Genomic DNA, 20,653 nt, shown 5'->3' on the forward strand with positions numbered 1-20,653 from the left:
GAAACTTTCATTATTTTTATTTCTCACAACATCATAGTGTTCATCTGTGGTCCCAAACTCAACATGCCCCAAACTAAAATTAATGGTTTCACTCCTACTTTCCGCCTCCTGACGTGTACATGAACACTAACAAAAACCTCCCCTTTCTTTTCCTTCTATCCACTCCAACCTTCAAACCACAAGTCAAGAATCATCCAAAACTCTTCTACTTTCTCTTCCCCCATGATCTTACGCCTCCCTCCCACCCTCCCTACCCACCCCAATCATGTAGTTTTTAAAGTACATAAATTCTGGAAGTAACCTAACACACACAATTAGTCATAAATTAATATGTATTGACTAATACCTGTCAATTAAGAGGTAGAATAGGATGTGTAAGCTTTGGAGTTGTGAATTTGGGCTTACCGCATCCATAGGTCTCATCTTAAATAGGGAACTCTAGGTTTGATCAGTTCTAGCATCCTTTCATGGACCAGTGCAACAGAGATAATAAAGGCTTTTAGGAATTAGAATGACTCCCTTGACCCTGGGCTCTCCTACCTGATTGTAACTTTGAAAGTCTGGGGGATTCAGCTAAAGGCAACAATCTTTTTTTTCCCTTTTTTGGCTCCGCATGGCATGTGGGATCTTAGTTCCCTGACCAGGGATCAAACCCATGCCACAATCCTTGGCCCCAATATCCTAAATATCTCTTAAATCTTTTTCATTCCTCTCTACCTAGTTCACCTTCTGACCACATTTCTCCTGGACCTTTACAACAGTCTTTTAACTGGTTTCCTTACCATTGCTTCTCACCTTACAATTCATCCTTTACATCAGAGGGAGCTTTCTAAAACCTAATTTCATGTTACTGCTTTGCTTAAAACTCCTTAAGCCTCCCCATAATGGAAAAAGTACTTTGCCACTCAAGTACCACCTTCATGATTCTTTAAAGACTCCTTTCTTGGGCTTCCCTGGTGGCGCAGTGGTTGAGAGTCCGCCTGCCGATGCAGGGGACACGGGTTCGTGCCCCGGTCCGGGAAGATCCCACATGCCGCGGAGCGGCTGGGCCCGCGAGCCATGGCCGCTGAGCCTGCGTGTCCGGAGCCTGTGCTCCGCAACGGGAGAGGCCCGCGTACCGCCAAAAAAAAAAAAAAAAAATCAGCTCCTGAAAATACCTAACCATCTGCAGACCTGTTCTGCCAGTGTTTCCCAGAGCACAGGGCGCCTCATTTCTGTCCTCCACCCTGAGCTCCTTTCCGGGGGTGTCGAAAGTCAGCAGGTGCAGCAGCACGTGATTTAATCCTTGTAGAGATGGATGGCAAGTGCCGGTTTGTAGTTGACGTGGCTGACCTGTGTTGGATTAAGGTTTAAAAAAAAGAAGGGGGTCTGAAGACCTGGGCTTAGTACCAACTCTGCTAATGGCTAGTTGGGTGACATTGAGCAAATCATTTATCCTCTCTCAATCTCCCAATTCTCCCAAGGAGAGAGGACCAGGTGATCCTAGAAATTTGTTTCCACTTCAAAACAACAAGCTTGGGGCTTCCCTGGTGGCTCAGTGGTTGAGGGTCTGCCTGCCGATGCAGGGGACACGGGTTTGTGCCCCGGTCTGGGAAGATCCCACATGCCGCGGAGCGGCTGGGCCTGTGAGCCATGGCCGCTGAGCCTGCGTGTCCGGAGCCTGTGCTCCGCAACGGGAGAGGCCACAACAGTGAGAGGCCCGCCTACCGCAAAAAACAAAACAAAACAAAACAAAAAAAAAACCAAGCTTTTGGGAAGAGGAAAAGCAGCAAGATAGTCTTAGAAAATAAGAGAATATGTTATGAAATAGGATGTACCTCCCATTACTCTCCTTTTTTTCCTTTCTTTTAGAGGTGGTTTTCTACGGAGAAAGTCATTCCTAAGGACCATGCTCTCCCCAACCCCAGCTGGAGCAAGGACTTAAGACTCCTCTTTGACCAGTTCATGAAGAAATGTGAAGACGGCTCCTGGGAACGTTTACCTTCATATAAAAGTAAATATACTCAAAAGAGTGAAGATTTCAAAACCTATTTTCTTGGTAGGAATAGGTACACTCCCATAAAGAATATTTAAATATCAAATATAAAACTAAGAACAGATTGAAGTACTTGTTACCACTTGAAAAAGGAAGGAGGATAGTGCAGGGGGTTTGCTATATTCTCCAGTTTTATAGGCCAGAAATCTCAATAAATTTCACAGATTGTGGGAGAGCATGAAGTCTGTTGCCATTAATAAGAATGCCCCCACCATGGCATCATCATCACCATTATCAGGAAGGGGCCCCAGAAAGACTCCACCCTACCACATTCTCATCACCTCTCTGTCTTGAGGCTGTCATCACTAACCTCAATTTACTGTTTATCCCAATATATGGCTCTGTCACCCTAAGAAGCTCAGAGTACTCAAGTCATCCCGTCATCTCCCAGACTCTAAACTCCCAAGGCAAACTACCCCACCTCCAACACATACACATTGCACTTCCTGTCTTTTGTGTGTGTGTGTGTATGTGTTTTAATTAATAGACTTCTTTTTTTTAGTAGTTTCAGGTCTATAGAAAAAAGAGTGGAAAGAACAGAGTTCCCATATACCCCTTAATTCCTTCTGCCAGCTTTCCATTTATTAACATCTTGCGATAGTAAAGTACATTTGTTGTAATGGTGAGACTGTATTAATACATTAACTAAAGTCCATAGTTTACATTAGGGTTCACTGTGTAATACTTGATGAGTTTTGACAAATGTATAATGACATATATCATACGGAATAGTTCCACTGCCTTAAAAATTCACTGTGTCCCCCGTTCATCTGTCCCTCCTCTCGAACCCTTGGCAACCACTGATCTTTTTACTCTCTCCATGGTTTTGCCTTTTCCAGAATACATACAGTATGTAGCCTTTTCAGATTGTTTTCTTTCACTTAATAATATACATTTATTAAGGTACATTTATTTTTTCCACAGCAGTTAACAGCATCTGGCATGCCTTGTGTTTATTTAACAGTGTGTCTCTCACCACTAGAGTGTTTGCTTCTGTCGACTTAAGAAAAAATGCACAATGTGAGAGTTGCGAGTTAAGTTTTATTTGGGGCAAAATGAGGACTGCAGCTCGGGAGACAGCATTTCAGATAGCTCTGAGAAACTGCTCCAAAGATGTAGGGGGGGAAGGTCAGTATATATGTGATTTTGGTGAAGGGGGAACGCATGCAATCAAGCATATATTTTTTTGCAGAAGGTTTCTGCTAGTCACGAGGAGCAGACATCACCGGGAAGGATTTTAGTGCTTTTCTAGATATGAGGAGATACAAGAATTGGGCTCATAAAATCGGTCCTGAAAATATCTATCTGAAGACCTATTCTGCCAGTTTTTCCCAGAGCACAGAGCGCCTCATTTCTGCTCTCCACCCTGAACTCCTTTCAGGGCGTGTTGAAAATCAGTAGCTACAGCAGCACACGATTTAATCCTTGTAAGGGAGTTGGTAAGTGCCAATGGCAAGTGCCAATTTGTAGTTGACAGCGCCTCCTCATGGTCATAAACTCGACCATGATTTGGGAGGCATTTCATGACCATTTCGTCCCACGGTGCTAGGAAGGCTCATTCCTAGGTCTGGTGAAGATTTTGCTGATAGGCCACTCAGTGTGCTATTACTGGACTAGGTCTTTTAACAGTAACTAAAGACTCTGGACCACCTGTCTTACTAATCTGTTATGGTCCAGGAAAATTCCCTCTTGTTGTATCATCCCATATCTAGAGTTACAGTATTACAATCATTGATCTCATATAAAACTATATATTTTTGTTGGAGGCTCAGTCACACATTTGGTAATGCAAGAAACAACAATCTTGTAAAACAGGAAAATAACATAGCTAGCAATATTATTAAAGTCATAAGTGAGAATTAAGCCAAGAACTTCCATTAGGTACAGCCCAGTATATCTTCAGCTCACCTGACTTAGTCTGTTCTGTACCAATCGTTATCTTTCAGGGAAATGGTGTATTGTCACTGTCCATAAGGCTCCCAGCCCAATTTCCTAGTTACTACGCTGGTTATCCTTAGTATAATTTGATTGTTCCCAAGGTAAAAGGGTGCCTTAAAACTTAAATGACCATAGACTGGTGTTAACCACATAAATCCATCCCATAATTGCGGGAGCTTTTATTCCTTGGCTGAAATTTTGCTGTTGCTCTGATTGAGCTTGAGTAACTTTAGAGGAAAATTCATTTTTTTATGGCCAGGGTCAGAGCAGGTATTATTAACTGTCTAGGTGAGGGGATCCCATCTAGTAATATCAAGAGTAGCCTGAACAGGACTGAACTTTCTTTCTTCTGAAATAAATTTCCTAAGGACCATCCAATTAGAGCCTTGGAGTAGAGCAATCCACCAAGGTAATCCAGAAGTACTAGACAAAGGTGATTGGCCACAAACCCAACAATTGGATTGATTTTTTAAACTAGCATAGGATCGTGTCCATGATAGAAAACATTTGATTTATATGCAAAGGTCTGAGAAGTCAAGAAAGCTTTATAAATGATAATACGAATCAGGTCCAGCATCTTGGGTAAGCTGTCTGCTTCTGATGTTGTCTTCTTCTCATCCTGGTGTGAGTGTAGTTTCCTCTGTTTGAGCGGTGTTTTAAGGTGAGTTTGAGGTCAGCAGTCCTCTCTATAGACCAGTCCGGTGCAGCAGCCCTTTTTAAGTGGGAAATATGAATCCAAGAGTGGATCCCTTTAGTTTTGCTGCACATGAGCTAGTTAAGGGTACCTGGTGAGGGCCTTTCCATCTGGGTTGGAGTGAGTCCTTTAAATGATGTCTTTTCCAATATACATAGTCCCCTGGTTGCAGGTCATAGGGCAAATGATCTTCATCCAAAGATAGATTACTGAGATAAGCTTCAAAAACAAACTTAGAGTGTGCTTTTAATAATACAATTTAACTTTATATCAGTATAACATAACAACAAGGAACTACCCTGGAAGTGAGTCTTAGTAAATACAGACCTCCATTAACAAAACTGGGATTTAACATTCATTGAAACATCTTTTTCTCTCTAAAATTACCCTCATTTCTACCAAATATAACCAAATTAAGACTAATTTGTTTGCAAAATAAATCTTGTCTCAATACACTTGGCCTGATGATATATAACTATAATTGATCATATAGGCTTTTTGCTTGCTGAAACCTTTATAAGGAGTCTCAGGCTGGACTTTTAAAATACCTCTCAGGGCTAAGAAAGTCACCAAGGGCTTATCACAGATTTCACCTAACAGATCTAGGTGAACTCCTCCCTTTTCAAGGTCCCAAAATACCTTGAGTTTTCTGTACCTGTTAGTGAGGTAGCCTTCCTAATTTATCTGATAAAGCTACTGGCAACCTGAGAGTTTCCAGTGTCTGGAGCGGACAGATAGCAAAGATAAATGTTTCAATCCTGCTTACAAAGGTATAATTTACCAAATTACTATAAGTCATAATTAGTTTGAGGGGAAGGTTTTCCTTACATCTGGAAAACACAGATTTAAACCAGTAATTTTTCAGATAGAAACCATAAAATTTACAACCATATTCACCAGTTCACTCAGTCCTATGTAACTAATCCTTTTTGTTAACAGCTTTATGAAGCCATCAGGTTTTTCATTAGATTCTTCAATTTCTTACCCAGTTCAGCATTATGGTCTGAAAGTCAGAAACTTGTATTTATCCAAAAGTCCTTTCTATAAGTTTTCTTGAAGAAGAAGCATTTTTGCAAAGGCATTAGAGTGAAACTGTAAGTGTCTATAATGACAGAAAATTTAAGGCACGTTTAAAATCTGATTACAATGCAATTAACAAAGAAACTTGGTTACTACTGTGACATACAACACTTTAAGATAATAACTAGAATTATGACTGATAACATTTTACCAGGACAGATCAGAATTTTAGGAACTCCATATAATTTCTAGGATATCTTTATTAGTAACATTTACCATACAATATAACCTAAGAAGATTTATTACTCGTTTGACATTACTTCCCATGTAATTTAACATACCAAATGAATCTAATTAGTTTAACATCTCTCTTTGGGATGTATCAGGAGCCCTTTGAAGCATCCCAGAGTTAGCTAGAGATCAAAAGGATGTCATTAAAATTTGATTTAGGAAGTTTTGTCAAAAAATATCAAAAAGGATTTAGAACACTCAGTCAGATAGGATCACAAGTCACTGTGAAACAATAGTTATTCACTTAGCCCAAGTAACAATAAAAGATTCCAAAGGCAAATACAGAACAGGTCACTTATAAGGTAAAGAAACTTGAAATCTGTTATCAAAGGCGTTTCAACATTGTCAGAAATCTTGCCCTCTTGAGAGAGAAAAAACAAATTCAAGTTTTGCACCCGCTTACTTTTGAAATTCATTTACGGGACTTCCCTGGTGTGCAGTGCTTAAGAATCCGCCTGCCAATGCAGGGGACATGGGTTCGAGCCCTGGTCTGGGAAGATCCCACGTGCCTCGGAGCAACTAAGCCCATGCGCCACAACTACTTAGCCTGCGCTCTAGAGCCCGTGAGCCACAACTACTGAGCCCACATGCCTAGAGCCCCCGTGCTCCACAACAAGAGAAGCCACCACAATGAGAAGCCTGCACACCACAACAAAGAGTAGCCCCACCCGCTGCAACTAGAGAAAGCCTACGTGCAGCAACAAAGACCCAACATGGCCAAAAATAAATGAACAAATAATAAAAAATAAATAAATAACATTCATTTACTCAATTAAATTTATTTTAACCTTAGTCAATCCAGACCATGCACAAAACTCTTTTCTTGGGGTCCCCTTTCCACAAACCTTTTTATGACTTTCTGTATCCATCACTTTATTTCCCATTCAGAAACAGCCAGCTATAAGTCAGGCCTACTTCCTTTTCCCTTAAAAAAATGCGATTCCATTCCTCATGACTTCTTTACTAGAAACATACATCCTACTTTCCTACTGTATACTGAAATGTTTCCTTTATTATTTCTATTAACTTTAGTTACATGTTTAAATTAGAATCCTCAGCTCTTAAAACCTTAATTTCTTTTGAAAACTAAGTAAGCAATTATGAACTGTCCTTTACGTTAGCATTCTGTAGATTGGTGAACATAAATACCAGTGATATTTTCTAAAAACATTTGCTTTCTTTAGAGAATGTGGCACGAAACATATTCATTTATAATCCTAAATACCTTTTGTTTCCTGTAAAAGGAAGCCAATGTTCAGTAATTAATGTTTCAGTATCTTATTTTATTTGGGAATGACCTAGCTATTCAATAAGCTTCCATCACTTAACTTAATTTAGCACAACTCTACAATTTCAAGTTACCAGAACCTGAAGAGACTATTTTAGATAGACATTCGTAAAGCATAATTATTCTTAATAGAGTTTATCTAAAAGCACCTATCTCATTTACATTTTCTTTCCTTAAAAGTTTCTTCACATCAAGTTACTTTCCCTGCTGACATATTTGTAACAGATATAACAAGGTTTTATTTAGCTTATATTACACCTAGGTACAATAAAAGTATTACACTTAATGTTGATGACTCTAAAAACATGTCTGTATTAATTAGATCAACAAACTTAAAACATTAATACCAGATATTAATTTAATACTGAATATTTCCCAGTTCACATGAACCTGAAATTCATTTAGCTTAATTTCTCTTGTATTTAGAATTGTTTGATTTGTGCTTACTTTTTTTAAATTTAATTTTATTTATTTTTTTATACATCAGGTTCTTATTAGTTATCCATTTTATACATATTAGCGTATATATGTCAATTCCAATCTCCCAGTTCATCCCACCACCACCTCCCCACCCCTGCCACTCTTCCACCTTGGTGTCCATACGTTTGTTCTCTACATCTGTGTCTCAATTTCTGCCCTGCAAACCAGTTCATCTGTACCATTTTTCTAGGTTCCACATATATGTGTTAATATATGATATTTATTTTTCTCTTTATGACTTACTTCACTCTGTATGACAGTCTGTATATCCATCCACATCTCTACAAATGACCCAATTTCATTCCTTTTTATGGCAGAGTAATATTCCATTGTATATATGTACCACATCTTTATCCACTTGTCTGTCAGTGGGCATTTAGATTGCTTCCATGTCCTGGCTATTGTAAATAGTGCTGCAGTGAACATTGGGGTGCATGTGTCTTTTTGAATTACAGTTTTCTCTGGGTATATGCCCAGTAGTGGGATTGCTGTGTCATTTGGTAATTCTATTTTTAGTTTTTTAAGGAACCTCCATACTGTTCTCCATAGTGGCTGTATCAATTTCCATTCCCACCAACAGTGCAAGAGGGTTCCCTTTTCTCCACCCCCTCTCCAGCATTTGCTGTTTCTAGATTTTCTGATGATGCCCATTCTAACTGGTGTGAGGTGATACCTCATTGTAGTTTGGATTTGCATTTCTCTAATAATTAGTGATGTTGAGGAGCTTTTCATGTGCTTCTTGGCCATCTGCATGTCTTCTTTGGAGAAATGTCTTTAGGTCTTCTACCCATTTCTTGATTGGGTTGTTTTTTTAATTTTGAGCTGCATGAGCTGTTTATATATTTTAGATATTAATCCTTTGTCTGTTGATTCATTTGCAAATATTTCTCCCATTCCGAGGGTTGTCTTTTTGTCTTGTTTGTGGTTTCCTTTGCTGCGCAAAAACTTTTAAGTTTCATTAGATCCCATTTGTTTATCTTTGTTTTTATTTCCATTATTCTAGGAGGTGGAACAAAAAAGATCTTGCCGTGATTTATGTCAAAGTGTTCTTCCTACGCTTTCCTCTAAGAGTTTTATAGTGTCTAGTCTTACATTTAGGTCTCTAATCCATTCTGAGTTTACTTCTGTGTATGGTGTTAGGGAGTGTTCTAATTTCATTCTTTTACATGTAGCTGTCCAGTTTTCCCAGCACCACTTATTAAACACACTGTCTTTTCTCCATTGTATATCCTTGCCTCATTTGTCATAGATTAGTTGACCATAGGTGCATGGGTTTATCTCTGGGCTTTCTATCCTGTTCCATTGATCTATATTTCTGTTTTTGTGCTAGTACCATATTGTCTTGATTACTATAGCTTTGTAGTATAGTCTGCAGTCAGGGAGTCTGATTCCTCCAGCTCCATTTTTTTCCCTCAAGACTGCTTTGGCCATTCGGGGTCTTTTGTGTCTCCATACAAATTTTTTTTTTTTTTTTTTTTTTTTTTTGCGGTACGTGGGCCTTTCACTGTTGTGGCCTCTCCCGTTGTGGAACACAGGCTCCAGATGCGCAGGCTCAGTGGCCATGGCTCACGGGCCTAGCCGCTCCGTGGCATGTGGGATCTTCCCGGACCGGGGCACGAACCCGTGTCCCCTGCATCAGCAGGCGGACTCTCAACCACTGCGCCACCAGGGAAGCCCCATACAAATTTTAAGATTTTTTGTTCTAGTTCTGTAAAAAATGCCATTGGTAGTTTGATAGGGATTGCATTGAATCTGCAGATTGCTTTGGGTAGTATAGTCATTTTCACAATATTGATTCTTCCAATCAAAGAACATGGTATATCTCTCCATCTGTTTGTATCATCTTTAATTTCTTTCATCAGTGTCTTATAATTTTCTGCATACAGATCTTTTGTCTCCCTTGGTAGGTTTATTCCTAGGTATTTTATTCTTTTTGTTGCAGTGGTAAATGGGAGTGTTTCCTTAATTTCTCTTTCAGATTTTTCATCATTAGTGTATAGGAATGCAAGACATTTCTGTGCATTAATTTTTTATTCTGCAACTTTACCAAATTCATTGATTAGCTCTAGTAGTTTTCTGGTGGCATCTTTAGGATTCTCTATGTATAGTATCATGTCATCTGCAAACAGTGACAGTTTTACTTCTTCTTTTCCAGTTTGTATTCCTTTTATTTCTTTTTCTTCTCTGATTGCCGTGACTAGGACTTCCAAAACTATGTTGAATAATAGTGGTGAGAGTGGACATCCTTGTCTTGTTTCTGATCTTAGAGGAAATGCTTTCAGTTTTTCACCATTGAGAATGATGTTTGCTGTGGGTTTGTTAGGTTCCCTCTATGCCCACTTTCTGGAGAGTTTTTTCATAAATCGGTGTTGAATTTTGTCAAAAGCTTTTTCTGCCTCTATCGAGATGATCATATGGTTTTTATTCTTCAGTTTGTTAATATGGTGTATCACATTTATTGATTTGCATATATTGAAGAATCCTTGCATCCCTGGGATAAATCCCACTTGATCATGGTGTATGATCCTTTTAATGTGTTGTTGGATTCTGTTTGCTACTATTTTGTTGAGGATTTTTCCATCTATATTCATCAGTGATATTGGTCTGTAATTTTCTTTCTTTGTAGTATCTTTGTCTGGTTCTGGTATCAGGGTGATGGTGGCCTCATAGAAAGAGTTTAGGAGTGTTCCTTCCTCTGCAGTTTTTTGGAAGAGTTTGAGAAGGATTGTTAGCTCTTCTCTAAATGTTTGATAGAATTCACCTGTGAAGCCATCTGGTCCTGGACTTTTGTTTGTTGGAAGATTTTTAATCACAGTTTCATTACTTGTGATTGGTCTGTTCATATTTTCTATTTCTTCCTGGTTCAGTCTTGGAAGGTTATACCTTTCTAAAAATTTGTCCATTTCTTCCACGTTGTCCACTTTATTGGCATAGAGTTGCTTGTAGTAGTCTCTTAGGATGCTTTGTATTTCTGCAGTGTCTGTTGTAACTTTTCCTTTTTCATTTCTAATTTTATTGATTTGAGTCCCCTCCCTCTTTTTCTTGTTGAGTCTGGCTAATGGTTTATCAATTTTGTTTATCTTCTCAAAGAACCAGCTTTTAGTTTTATTGATCTTTGCTATTGTTTTCTTGGTTTCTATTTCATTTATTTCTGCTCTGATCTTTATGATTTCTTTCCTTCTACTAACTTTGGGTATTGTTTGTTCTTCTTTTTATAGTTCTTTTTGGTGTAAGATTAGATTGTTTATTTGAGATGTTTGTTGTTTCTTGTGGTAGGATTGTATTGTTATAAACTTCCCTCTTAGAACTACTTTTGCTGCATCCCATAGGTTTTGGATCATCGTGTTTTCATTGTCATTTGTCTCTAGGTATCTTTGATTTCCTCTTTGATTTCTTCAGTGATCTCTTGGTTATTTAGTAACGTATTGTTTAGCCTCCATGTGTTTGTGTTTTTTATGTTTTTTTCCCTGTAATTGATTTCTAATCTCATAGCGTTGTGGTCAGAAAAGATGCTTGATATGATTTCAGTTTTCTTAAATTTACTGAGGCTTGATTTGTGACCCAAGATGTGATCTATCCTGGAGAATGTTCCATGCGCACTTGAGAAGAAAGTGTAATCTGTTTTTGGATGGAAGTCCTATAAATGTCAATTAAATCTATGTGGTCTATTGTGTCATTTAGAGCTTGTGTTTCCTTATTAATTTTCTGTCTGGAAGATCTGTCCATTGATGTAAGTGAGGTTTTAAAGTCCCCCACTATTATTGTGTTACTGTCGATTTCCTCTTTTATAGCTGTTAGCAGTTGCCTTATGTATTGAGGTGCCCCTATGTTGGGTGCATATATAATTGTTATATCTTCTTCTTGGTTTGATCCCTTGATCATGATGTAGTGCCCTTCCTTGTCTCTTGTAACATTCTTTATTTTAAAGTCTATTTTATCTGATATGAGTATTGCTACTCCAGCTTTCTTTTGATTTCCATTTGCATGGAATAACTTTTTCCATCCCCTCACTTTCAGTCTGTATGTGTCCCGAGGTCTGAAGTGGGTCTCTTATAGACAGCATGTATATGGGTCTTGTTTTTGTATCCATTCAGCGAGCCTGTGTCTTTTGGTTGGAGCATTTAATCCATTCACATTTAAGGTAATTATCGATATGTATGTTCCTATTACCATTTTCTTAATTGTTTTGGGTTTGTTTTTGTGGGTCCTTTTCTTGTCTTGTGTTTCCCACTTAAGAGAAGTTCCTTTAGCATTTGTTGTAGAGCTGGTTTGGTAGTGCTGAATTCTTTTAGCTTTTGTTTTGCCTGTAAAGCTTTTGATTTCTCCATCGAATCTGAATGAGATCCTTGCCGGGTAGAGTAATCTTGGTTGTCAGTTCTTCCCTTTCATCACTTTAAATATGTCATGCCACTCCCTTCTGGCTTGTAGAGTTTCTGCTGAGAAATCAGCTGTTAATCTTATGGGAGTTCCCTTGTATGTTATTTGTCGTTTTTCCCTTGCTGCTTTCAATAATTTTTCTTTGTTTTTAATTTTTGCCAATTTGATTACTGTGTGTCTCAGCATGTTTCTCCTTGGGTTTATTCTGTATGGGACTCTCTGCACTTCCTGGACTTGGGTGGCTATTTCCTTTCCCATGTTAGGGAAGTTTTTGACTATAATCTGTTCAAATATTTTCTTGGGTCCTTTCTCTCTCTGTTCTCCTTCTGTGACCCCTATAATGCCAATGTTGTTGCGTTTAATGTTGTCCCAGAGGTCTCTTAGGCTGTCTTCATTTCTTTTCATTCTTTTTTCTTTATTCTGTTCTGCAGCAGTGAATTCCACCATTCTGTCTTCCAGGTCACTTATCCGTTCTTCTACCTCAGTTATTCTGCTATTGATTCCTTCTAGTGTAGTTTTCATTTCAGTTATTGTATTGTTTATCTCTGTTTGTTTGTTCTTTAATTCTTCTAGGTCTTTGTCAAACATTTCTTGCATCTTCTTGGTCTTTGCCTCCATTCTTTTTCCGAGGTCCTGGATCATCTTCACTATCATTATTCTGAATTCTTTTTCTGGAATGTTGCCTATCTCCGCTTCATTTAGTTGTTTTTCTGGGGTTTTATCTTGTTCCTTCATCTGGTTCATAGCCCTCTGCCTTTTCATCTTGTCTATCTTTCTGTGAATGTCAGTGCTTACTTTTTCTTAAGCCAGTTAAGTAGAGGTCATTTACAAATTAACCTCAGCAGCATTATCCAAAGGGACACACATACTGAGACATACATATATCTAGAGAGACACAACGAGAGATCTGTATAGCTTCATTTTCTAAACTTAGTCATGAATCAGATATCAAAATGTAAAACTCACTAGTTTATAACTAACAGTTGGAATAAGAAAGAATTTTAAAGGCTTTGTTCCCTGTATTTTCCTCAGACTCAGGACTTAGAGCTGGTCTATATAAGATAATTGTTCCTGAGAGCCCTAGTTTCAAGGCACAGGGAGAGAAAATCAAGTTCTCCTAGTAGGACTTGTTCCTCAGGGTCAGAATTCTGAAGAGATATGTTTCCATTTTTTGAGGTTCTTTTTTTCCTTCAAGCTAGCTTTCTCTACTAGTTGGGAATTAAATGGGGGTTGGTTAACCTTCGACTGGCATTGTGTACTTAACTGGCACAATTGAAGGTTCATAATTTTCATAGATACCCCCTTTTCTTTCTTTTTAATGGTTTTTAAAAGTTGGTCTGATATAGTTTCAAGTAATTAATTGTTGGTTTCCTGAAAAGAAGTTACTCTATCATTTCCTCTTTTAGAAGCTTCTAGATACCAATCAAAGTAACCATTCCATTCAGTCTGTTTGAGCTCGTGGCTGGCTTTTTTCTAACTGTGTGTGCAAAAATATTAATTTTGAAATATTAAAAGAACCCCAATTTGGTCATTTTAGGTTGAGATCTCCTTTGGTATATTTCCCCAATTAAGTAGGTACTTGCAAATACGAGTTTTGTACATACATAAACCTGCCTGGAGTGTTAGTCAGAGGCTGGCTTTCTGATGCCCCTTGTTTCTGTGTTTGAGAGGCTCTATCTCCCATTTTAAGTTGAATTTGTCAGGGATAAAATTTACTAGTGAAATTGTGTGGTGGGCCAGTGTGCTGCTTGTGAGCTTAGCTCCTCCAGGCATCACCCCGGAGTTGTTTCAGCCCTCTTACATGTCTCAGTTTCTCCCTTCAGTGGTCTAATGCCACCGCAGGTGCTCGGATCACTGAATGGCCAATTCTTATGCATGCCCCTGGATGAGGAAGCCTTTTAATTAATGAGTAGGTTTCCCTATGGGATCACTGCATGGCATGAGGACCCTGCCTCCACCACTCCCGTAAATTTCTCAGTCGCCTGAAAAAGCCAGAACAGGCTGGGAGGAGTCTTGTGCCCTTTCTTCGGAGCAAAGCTCTCATGTAATATCTTCACTTTTAACTTGACAAATTCTATTAAGGCAGCTGAACTGAGGAAAAGCATCAGATCAGCCTCTTACCTAACTACTCAGTGCAGACCACTCAGTCTCCTACAACTGAGCAAACCCTGGTATCTTTCAACCAGCTCCCCCTCCACAGTATCTTTCACCTGGGTGAGTATTCCCTGGTATCTTTCAACTGAGCCTCCCCCAGTATCTTTCAACTGGGTGGATATTTCCCTGGTATCTTTTAACCAGGGCCCCCACCACATATCTTTCAACTGGGAGGAGGCAGGTACTTGCTACTCTGCCAAATAAAACTCAGGATCATCAACCAACACAGGAGATCTGAGAACCAGGAGAGACTTACCCAAATTCATCTGGACTCTCCAAGGAGGCAGATGGGTGCAAGGGGCCTCTGCTGGTACCAAGGCTCCGGCTCCTCGTACAGTTTAGGTGAAGGAGAGAAGTCCACTCTGGGTTCCTTCGTGGTTGCCATAAAACTGTCAACTTGAAAAAAAAATGCACAACGTGAGAGTTGCCAGTTAAGTTTTATTTTGGGCAAAACGAGGACTGCAGCCCAGGAGACAGCATTTCAGATAGCTCTGAAAAACTGCTCCAAAGAGGTAGGGGCGGAAGGTCAGTATATATGTGATTTTGGTGGAGGGAGAATGCATGCAATCAAGCAAGTCTCTAGTGAAGGTTACTGCTAGTCACAAGGAGCAGACGTCACCATGAAGGATTTTAGTGCTTTTCTAGATATGAGGAGATACAAGAATTGGGCTCATAAAATCGGCTCCTGAAAATACCTAACCATCTGCAGACCTGTTCTGCCAGTTTTTCCCAGAGCACAGGGCGCCTCATTTCTGTCCTCCACCCTGAGCTCCTTTCCGGGGGTGTCGAAAGTCAGCAGGTGCAGCAGCACGTGATTTAATCCTTGCAAAGGTGGATGGCAAGTGCCAACGGAAAATGCCAGTTCATAGTTGACATTTCATAAGGGCAGAGATTTTTGTACGTTTTATTCCCCACTATATCGCCAGTGCTTAGAACAGTACCTGATACATAGTAAGTGCCTTATACATATTTGTAGGACGAAGAAAGATAAGAAGGAAGGGAAGAAACACACACCAGGGAACCTGCTTAAGATGCTCTACTTGTTTTTTTTTTTTACCTAAAATCTCTTCCCTCCTGTAGTGAACACTCTAGTGATGAGAGACAAACCACTAAAAAACAAAAACAAAGTAGGTCAGATGGTGATACATGTTGTGAAAAAACTAAATGCACTTTAATAACAACAAAAAAAAGGAGATCCATCATATAGGAATTGGGAGGAACAGTGGACTGCCTTCTTTTCTGTCTGTTGCTTTCTTTAAAAAAGAAAAAAGAAAAACCAGAAGTTTATTAGCACATATACCTCATGTATACCTGGGAGATGCCCAGGGAAAAGTGAGTAACTCCCCAAGGTAGCCTAAGCCACCAGTTTATTTTTTGTTATTAATTAATTAACTTTTGGCTGCGTTGTGTCTTTGTTGCTCGTGCAGGCTTTCTCTAGTTGCAGCGAGCAGGGGCTACACTTCGTTGCAGTGCATGGGCTTCTCATTGCGGTGGCTTCTCTTGTTGTGGAGCACAGGCTCTAGTCACACGGGCTTCAGTAGTTGTGGCATTCAGGCTCTGTAGTTGTGGCTTGCAGTCTTAGTTGCTCCGTGGCATGTGGGATCTTCCCAGACCAGGGCTCAAACCTGTGTCCCCTGCATTGGCAGGTGGATTCTTAACCACTGTGCCACCAGGAAGTCCTAAACCACCAGTTTAAATACCATTTTCAGCTAAAGACAAAAGGAGGGTGTTGGGGGTAGGGGGTGTTGTGAGGAGATTACCAAGAAAAGATGTAAGTTGCTGCTTTCTCCATTGAAAAGATTCTCTTGTGATTTAGAGTTGTTCTTCTCTTCCCAGTACTGAGAGGGAGACACCCATACAAATGGAGATTTCCTTTATAAATGTAACTTTTCCTTGCAAAAGGTTAACCTCAGTTGTTTTGGAATAGAAAACGGTTTGGGAGCTACAACTATAGTCTTAACCTTTCTCTGTCTTCTCTTGCTTTCTATTTTAAACCTTACAGCCAGTCATCTGGACTTAACTTGAACCCCTCCAATCATGGAGTACTTGGGACTGGGGTGCTTTTTTCATTTTGGACAGCTCTAACTGTATTGAGCTATAATCTCTCTTGTACTTTCATCCATTCAGTTAGTTCTACCATCTAGGAACACACAGAATAAGTATAATCCTTTCATTTGGCATCATTTTATATGGATTAGAATATATCAATATATATTGGAATTTAGGAATCACATCTATGTATCTCACTCCTGTGTACCTGCCAATTCTCATTGCCAGGCCAATCTTCTCTGTTGTTTTCTGGCTTTTTTCCCAGAGGGTATTTCAGTCTCCTTCACATTCCTAGTTGCTTTTCCCAGGACATGTTCCAGTTTCTCAGATCCTTAGTATATGCTTCCCAGAACTAAGATTGAAACTCAAATTATGGTCTTTCCATGCAGAGTAAGACATTAGCACTAAGTAGGTAGCCACGTCACACTGTTGACTGACAGTCAGCTAACACCCTGTGTCTTTCATTTGAATTGTCTCCCCTCTTCTGCACCTATGTGGCTGACTTACTGAGCCTAACTGAAGAACTTTATATATATACCTAATATATATACATTCTTCATTTTTAGAGTCAGCCTGTAAAGACCTTTTTGCTTTCTTATTCACAACGTCCCTTATATATTCATTCAACAACTATCTGTTGAGTATCTGTGCTGTGCAAAGTGTTGTATTCCTGAAACAAGCCTGAGTACATAGATAGGATTCCTGACTGCATGAAGCTTATACAGATATTTCTTATTTTACTGATTGTCTTTTAATCATCTAAACATACCTTTAGTAGGTGTTTGGGGATTGTGATGTTTGGAGGGTTTTTTCTTTGTTTTTTTTCTTTTGGCCACACCACCCAGCTTGCGGGATCTTAGTTCCGTGACCAGGGATGGAACGCGTGCCCCCTGCATTGGGAGCACAGAGCCCTAACCACTGGACCGCCAGGGAACTCCCATGATGTTTTCTTGTTTTGTTTTGTTTTGTTAATTTTATTTACTTATTTATTTATTTTTGGCTGTGTTGGGTCCTTGTTGCTGCATGCGGGCTTTCTCTAGTTGCGGCGAGCAGGGGCTACTCTTCGTTGCAGTGCACGGGCTTCTCATTGCAGTGGCTTCTCTCATTGTGGAGCATGGGCTCTAGGAGGGCAGGCTTCAGTAGTTGCAGCACATGGGCTCAGTAGTTGTGGCCCACGGGTTCTAGAGCACAGGCTCAGTAGTTGTGGCACACGGGCTTAGTTGCTCCGCAACATGTGGGATCTTCCCGGACCAGGGATCGAACCCGTGTTCCCTGCATTGGCAGGCGGATTCTCAACCACTGTGCCACCAGGGAAGCCCAATGTTTTTTTTTTTTTAATGACCTCAAGTAGGCCCTTAACATTGCCTGACAACCATATTTCATTTTTCCCTCGTCTACTCGCTCTCCTGCTCTCCTAGATGACTATTTCCTACCTTCTTTTTCTCAAGCCTCACTCTCAGCTGATCTTGCCTCCTATTTCATGGAAAATAAAAGCAATCAGAAGAGAATTTCCAAGCAACCCCTACCTCATTTACCCTCTTCCCTGCGTCTGTGCCTGATGTTCTGCTTTTTCCTGTTATGAATGAACTGACCATACTCTTATGAGAGGCCAAGCCTTCTATTGGTGCACTGTAGTCTATCCCTTTGGCCTACTTAAGGATATCCCTCTCTGCTAGATCTTTCTCATCAGTGTACAGACATGCCACAACTGGGTTTCCCTCTTCCTGGTCTCTCTTAAACCTCTCCAAGCAGACTCTCACTCCCACCACTCCATCAGAACTACTGTCACCGGTGACCTTCATGTTGCTAACCAATGACCTTGCTCAGCTTTTGGCACAGCTGATAACTCCTTTCTCCTTGAACTTGGCTTCCAGGACACCACAGTCTTCTACTTCACTGGTTCGTCCTTTTTAGTTTCTTTTGCCAGTTCCTCCTTGTCCTCAAACAATGTTAGGGTGCCCCATGTCTCAATCCTTAGTACTCCTTGCTTCACTAAACTCTGTTGGTAATCTCATTCAGTCACACAGCTTTAGAGGCCATCCAAAATCTGACAACTAATTTCATGGTTGAAATATAGTGAGTGGGTTCAAATTCTGGTTCTACAACTTGAAGCTGTGTGATCCTGAGCAAGTTACTTTACCTTTTTTTGCCTCAGTTTCCTCATGGTATTTGCTGAATACTTCAATATTTTCTGAAGAAATTAATGAAACAGGGGCTTCCCTGGTGATGCAGTGGTTGGGAATCCGCCTGCTGGTGCAGGGGACGGGTTCAGTCCCTGGTCCAGGAAGATCCCACATGCCACAGAGCAACTAGGCCCTTGCGCCACAACTACTGAAGCTCACATGCTCTAGGGCCCTCAAACCACAACTACTGAGCCCAAGCACCACAACTACTGAGCCTATGTGCTGCAACTACTGAAGCCCACGCACCTAGAGCCCATGCTCTGCAACAAGAGCAGCCACCGAAATGAGAAATCCACACACCTCAACAAAGAGTAGCCCCTGCTCACCGCAACTAGAGAAAGCCCATGCAGCAATGAAGACCCAACAGAGCCAAAGAAATGAATGAAACAAAAATAAAACTACCTTAACCAAGAAAAATTGTAGAGTTCATAAGTTTCTTTATAGAACCACCAATATAGAGAGAAATAAGAATTAACTGTTTTACAAATGAAGGGGAAAATTAGTAATTTGTGTTACTAATTCCATTCTAACTATTTATCATATCACAAAATTAATTGAATGTCCTTAACCCAGTGCAATCTGGCTTCTACTCTAATAGCTCTACTGAAATTTCTTCACTTAAGCCACTAGCGACCTAATTGCCGTATTTTGTGAGCATTTTTTAGCCCTTACTGTGCTGGACCTAACTGTTAATCTCATTCTCCTTGAAATGTTTTTTGTCTCTTGGCTTTCACAAACCTCTGACCAATTTTCCCTTTCTCCTTCTACCCACTCCTTAAATGTCAGTAGTTTCCAGGGTTCAGTTCCCACATGTTTCTGCTTATCCCTTCATCCAACCTATTGTCTCTTATCAGAAACTTGACCCTCTCAGAAGAGGGAGGAGTTTGAGGTCCTCCTTGCTACCCATACTTGCTTTCAAATTATTATTTCCCCTCCTTGTTAGAAAACACCCATTCCTTTTGAGGTTTATACCATCTCACTTTTTCCGACTTTATCACCCTCAATTTTCCCTTCTTGTAGCTGTCATCTACCAACTTTCCCTATATGTTGAGTATTTCAGCACCTGGTTAACTCTTTTCCTCTCTACCCAACTCAGCAACCCACCATCCACGCCATGGCTCCTCAGTTTATTTACCTTCTCATCACCTATGACCTTTCTTTTGCACAGCCCCAGCAATGCACTCCTGAGGACATCTTGAGCCTTATCATCTTCAGAAAGTGCACAACCTCCAAATCCACACATTTAGACATCCTTTTTCTGACCATAACCTTTTTCCTTCCAGCTTACTTGTTCAAAGCCCCCACAGAAAAAATTCTTTGGCCTCATTAATACCTTCAGTTCATTGAGTCCTCTACTTTCTCATTGTCCCCATAGCCCTCTTTTATCTGAGCTTCTGTAGCATACTTATCTAGGAAAACCCCGGCCCTGGATGAATCTAAACATCTGCCATCTCTTATTTGCACAGGCCCTCACGTAGCTGAACATAGCTGGAGAAAATCACCCCACCAAGCAGAAAAGTTGGGTGATTGTGATTTTATAGTGTTTCAGTGATCTTCTCACTCATCTTTCTTATCCCTCTCCTTTCATCCAGCTAGCAGAGTGATTCAAAATTCAGATCTGATCATGTTACTCCTCTGCTACCTTCAGTGTTATCCCATGTCTTAAAAGATCAGTTCCTCTCAGATGTAACATGAATATGAAGCACCTGGTAATCTTGTTAAAATGTAGGTTCAGCTTCAGTAGGTCAGGGGTAGAGCCCAATATTCTGCATTTCTAACAGACTTCCCCACCATCTTTATTTTTCCCATTTTTATGAGGTAACCTCAAGGTTTAGTAATCTAAACCAGAAATTTTGAACTCCTAGCTAAAAAATTAGGAGGGTTTGATGCCTATCTTATCCTGAAGTCCCAGAGTGTTAGAGTTGGAACAGATCTTATAGGTCATTTAGGTTTATCTCCTCACTGTATGGATAAAGTATGGAGAAGGGAGCAAATTCTAGGCCAAAGCTAAGTCATGAAAAATTTCCCAACTTCCAAAACAAGGTTCTTTTCTACTGTACCACAAGACTGATTCTCAATTTTAAGTTTCTTTGTCTGGCCCTCCAAATCATTCAGTTTCTCAACCACTGCTAGAGCGCATATAG

The 20,653-nt window shown here is 40.0% G+C and overlaps 1 protein-coding gene and 1 long non-coding RNA gene across 2 annotated transcripts in view; one reads left to right on the forward strand and one right to left on the reverse strand.

Annotated features, from left to right (window-relative positions):
• The window catches only part of THEM4 (thioesterase superfamily member 4), a 38,273-nt gene that overhangs the window by 4,184 nt on the left and 13,436 nt on the right, over window positions 1-20,653 (forward strand). The window contains exon 2 of the mRNA XM_022564117.2: window positions 1,852-1,993. Within this exon, the coding sequence (XP_022419825.1) occupies window positions 1,852-1,993 (142 nt within the window). The remainder of the gene's footprint in view (window positions 1-1,851; window positions 1,994-20,653) is intronic.
• Window positions 3,057-20,653, reverse strand: part of LOC149750634 (uncharacterized) — a 100,028-nt gene continuing 82,431 nt past the window's right edge. The window contains exons 3-4 of the long non-coding RNA XR_016393929.1: window positions 14,534-14,673; window positions 3,057-5,769 (exon numbers count right to left, since the gene is read on the reverse strand). This is a non-coding gene — a long non-coding RNA (uncharacterized LOC149750634). The remainder of the gene's footprint in view (window positions 5,770-14,533; window positions 14,674-20,653) is intronic.

The sequence above is a fragment of the Delphinapterus leucas genome, chromosome 1 (genome assembly GCF_059928025.1).
Source record: "Delphinapterus leucas isolate spDelLeu-1000000601 "Yukka" chromosome 1, BTC_Dleu_Yukka2, whole genome shotgun sequence".
Taxonomy (NCBI): Eukaryota; Metazoa; Chordata; class Mammalia; order Artiodactyla; family Monodontidae; genus Delphinapterus; species Delphinapterus leucas.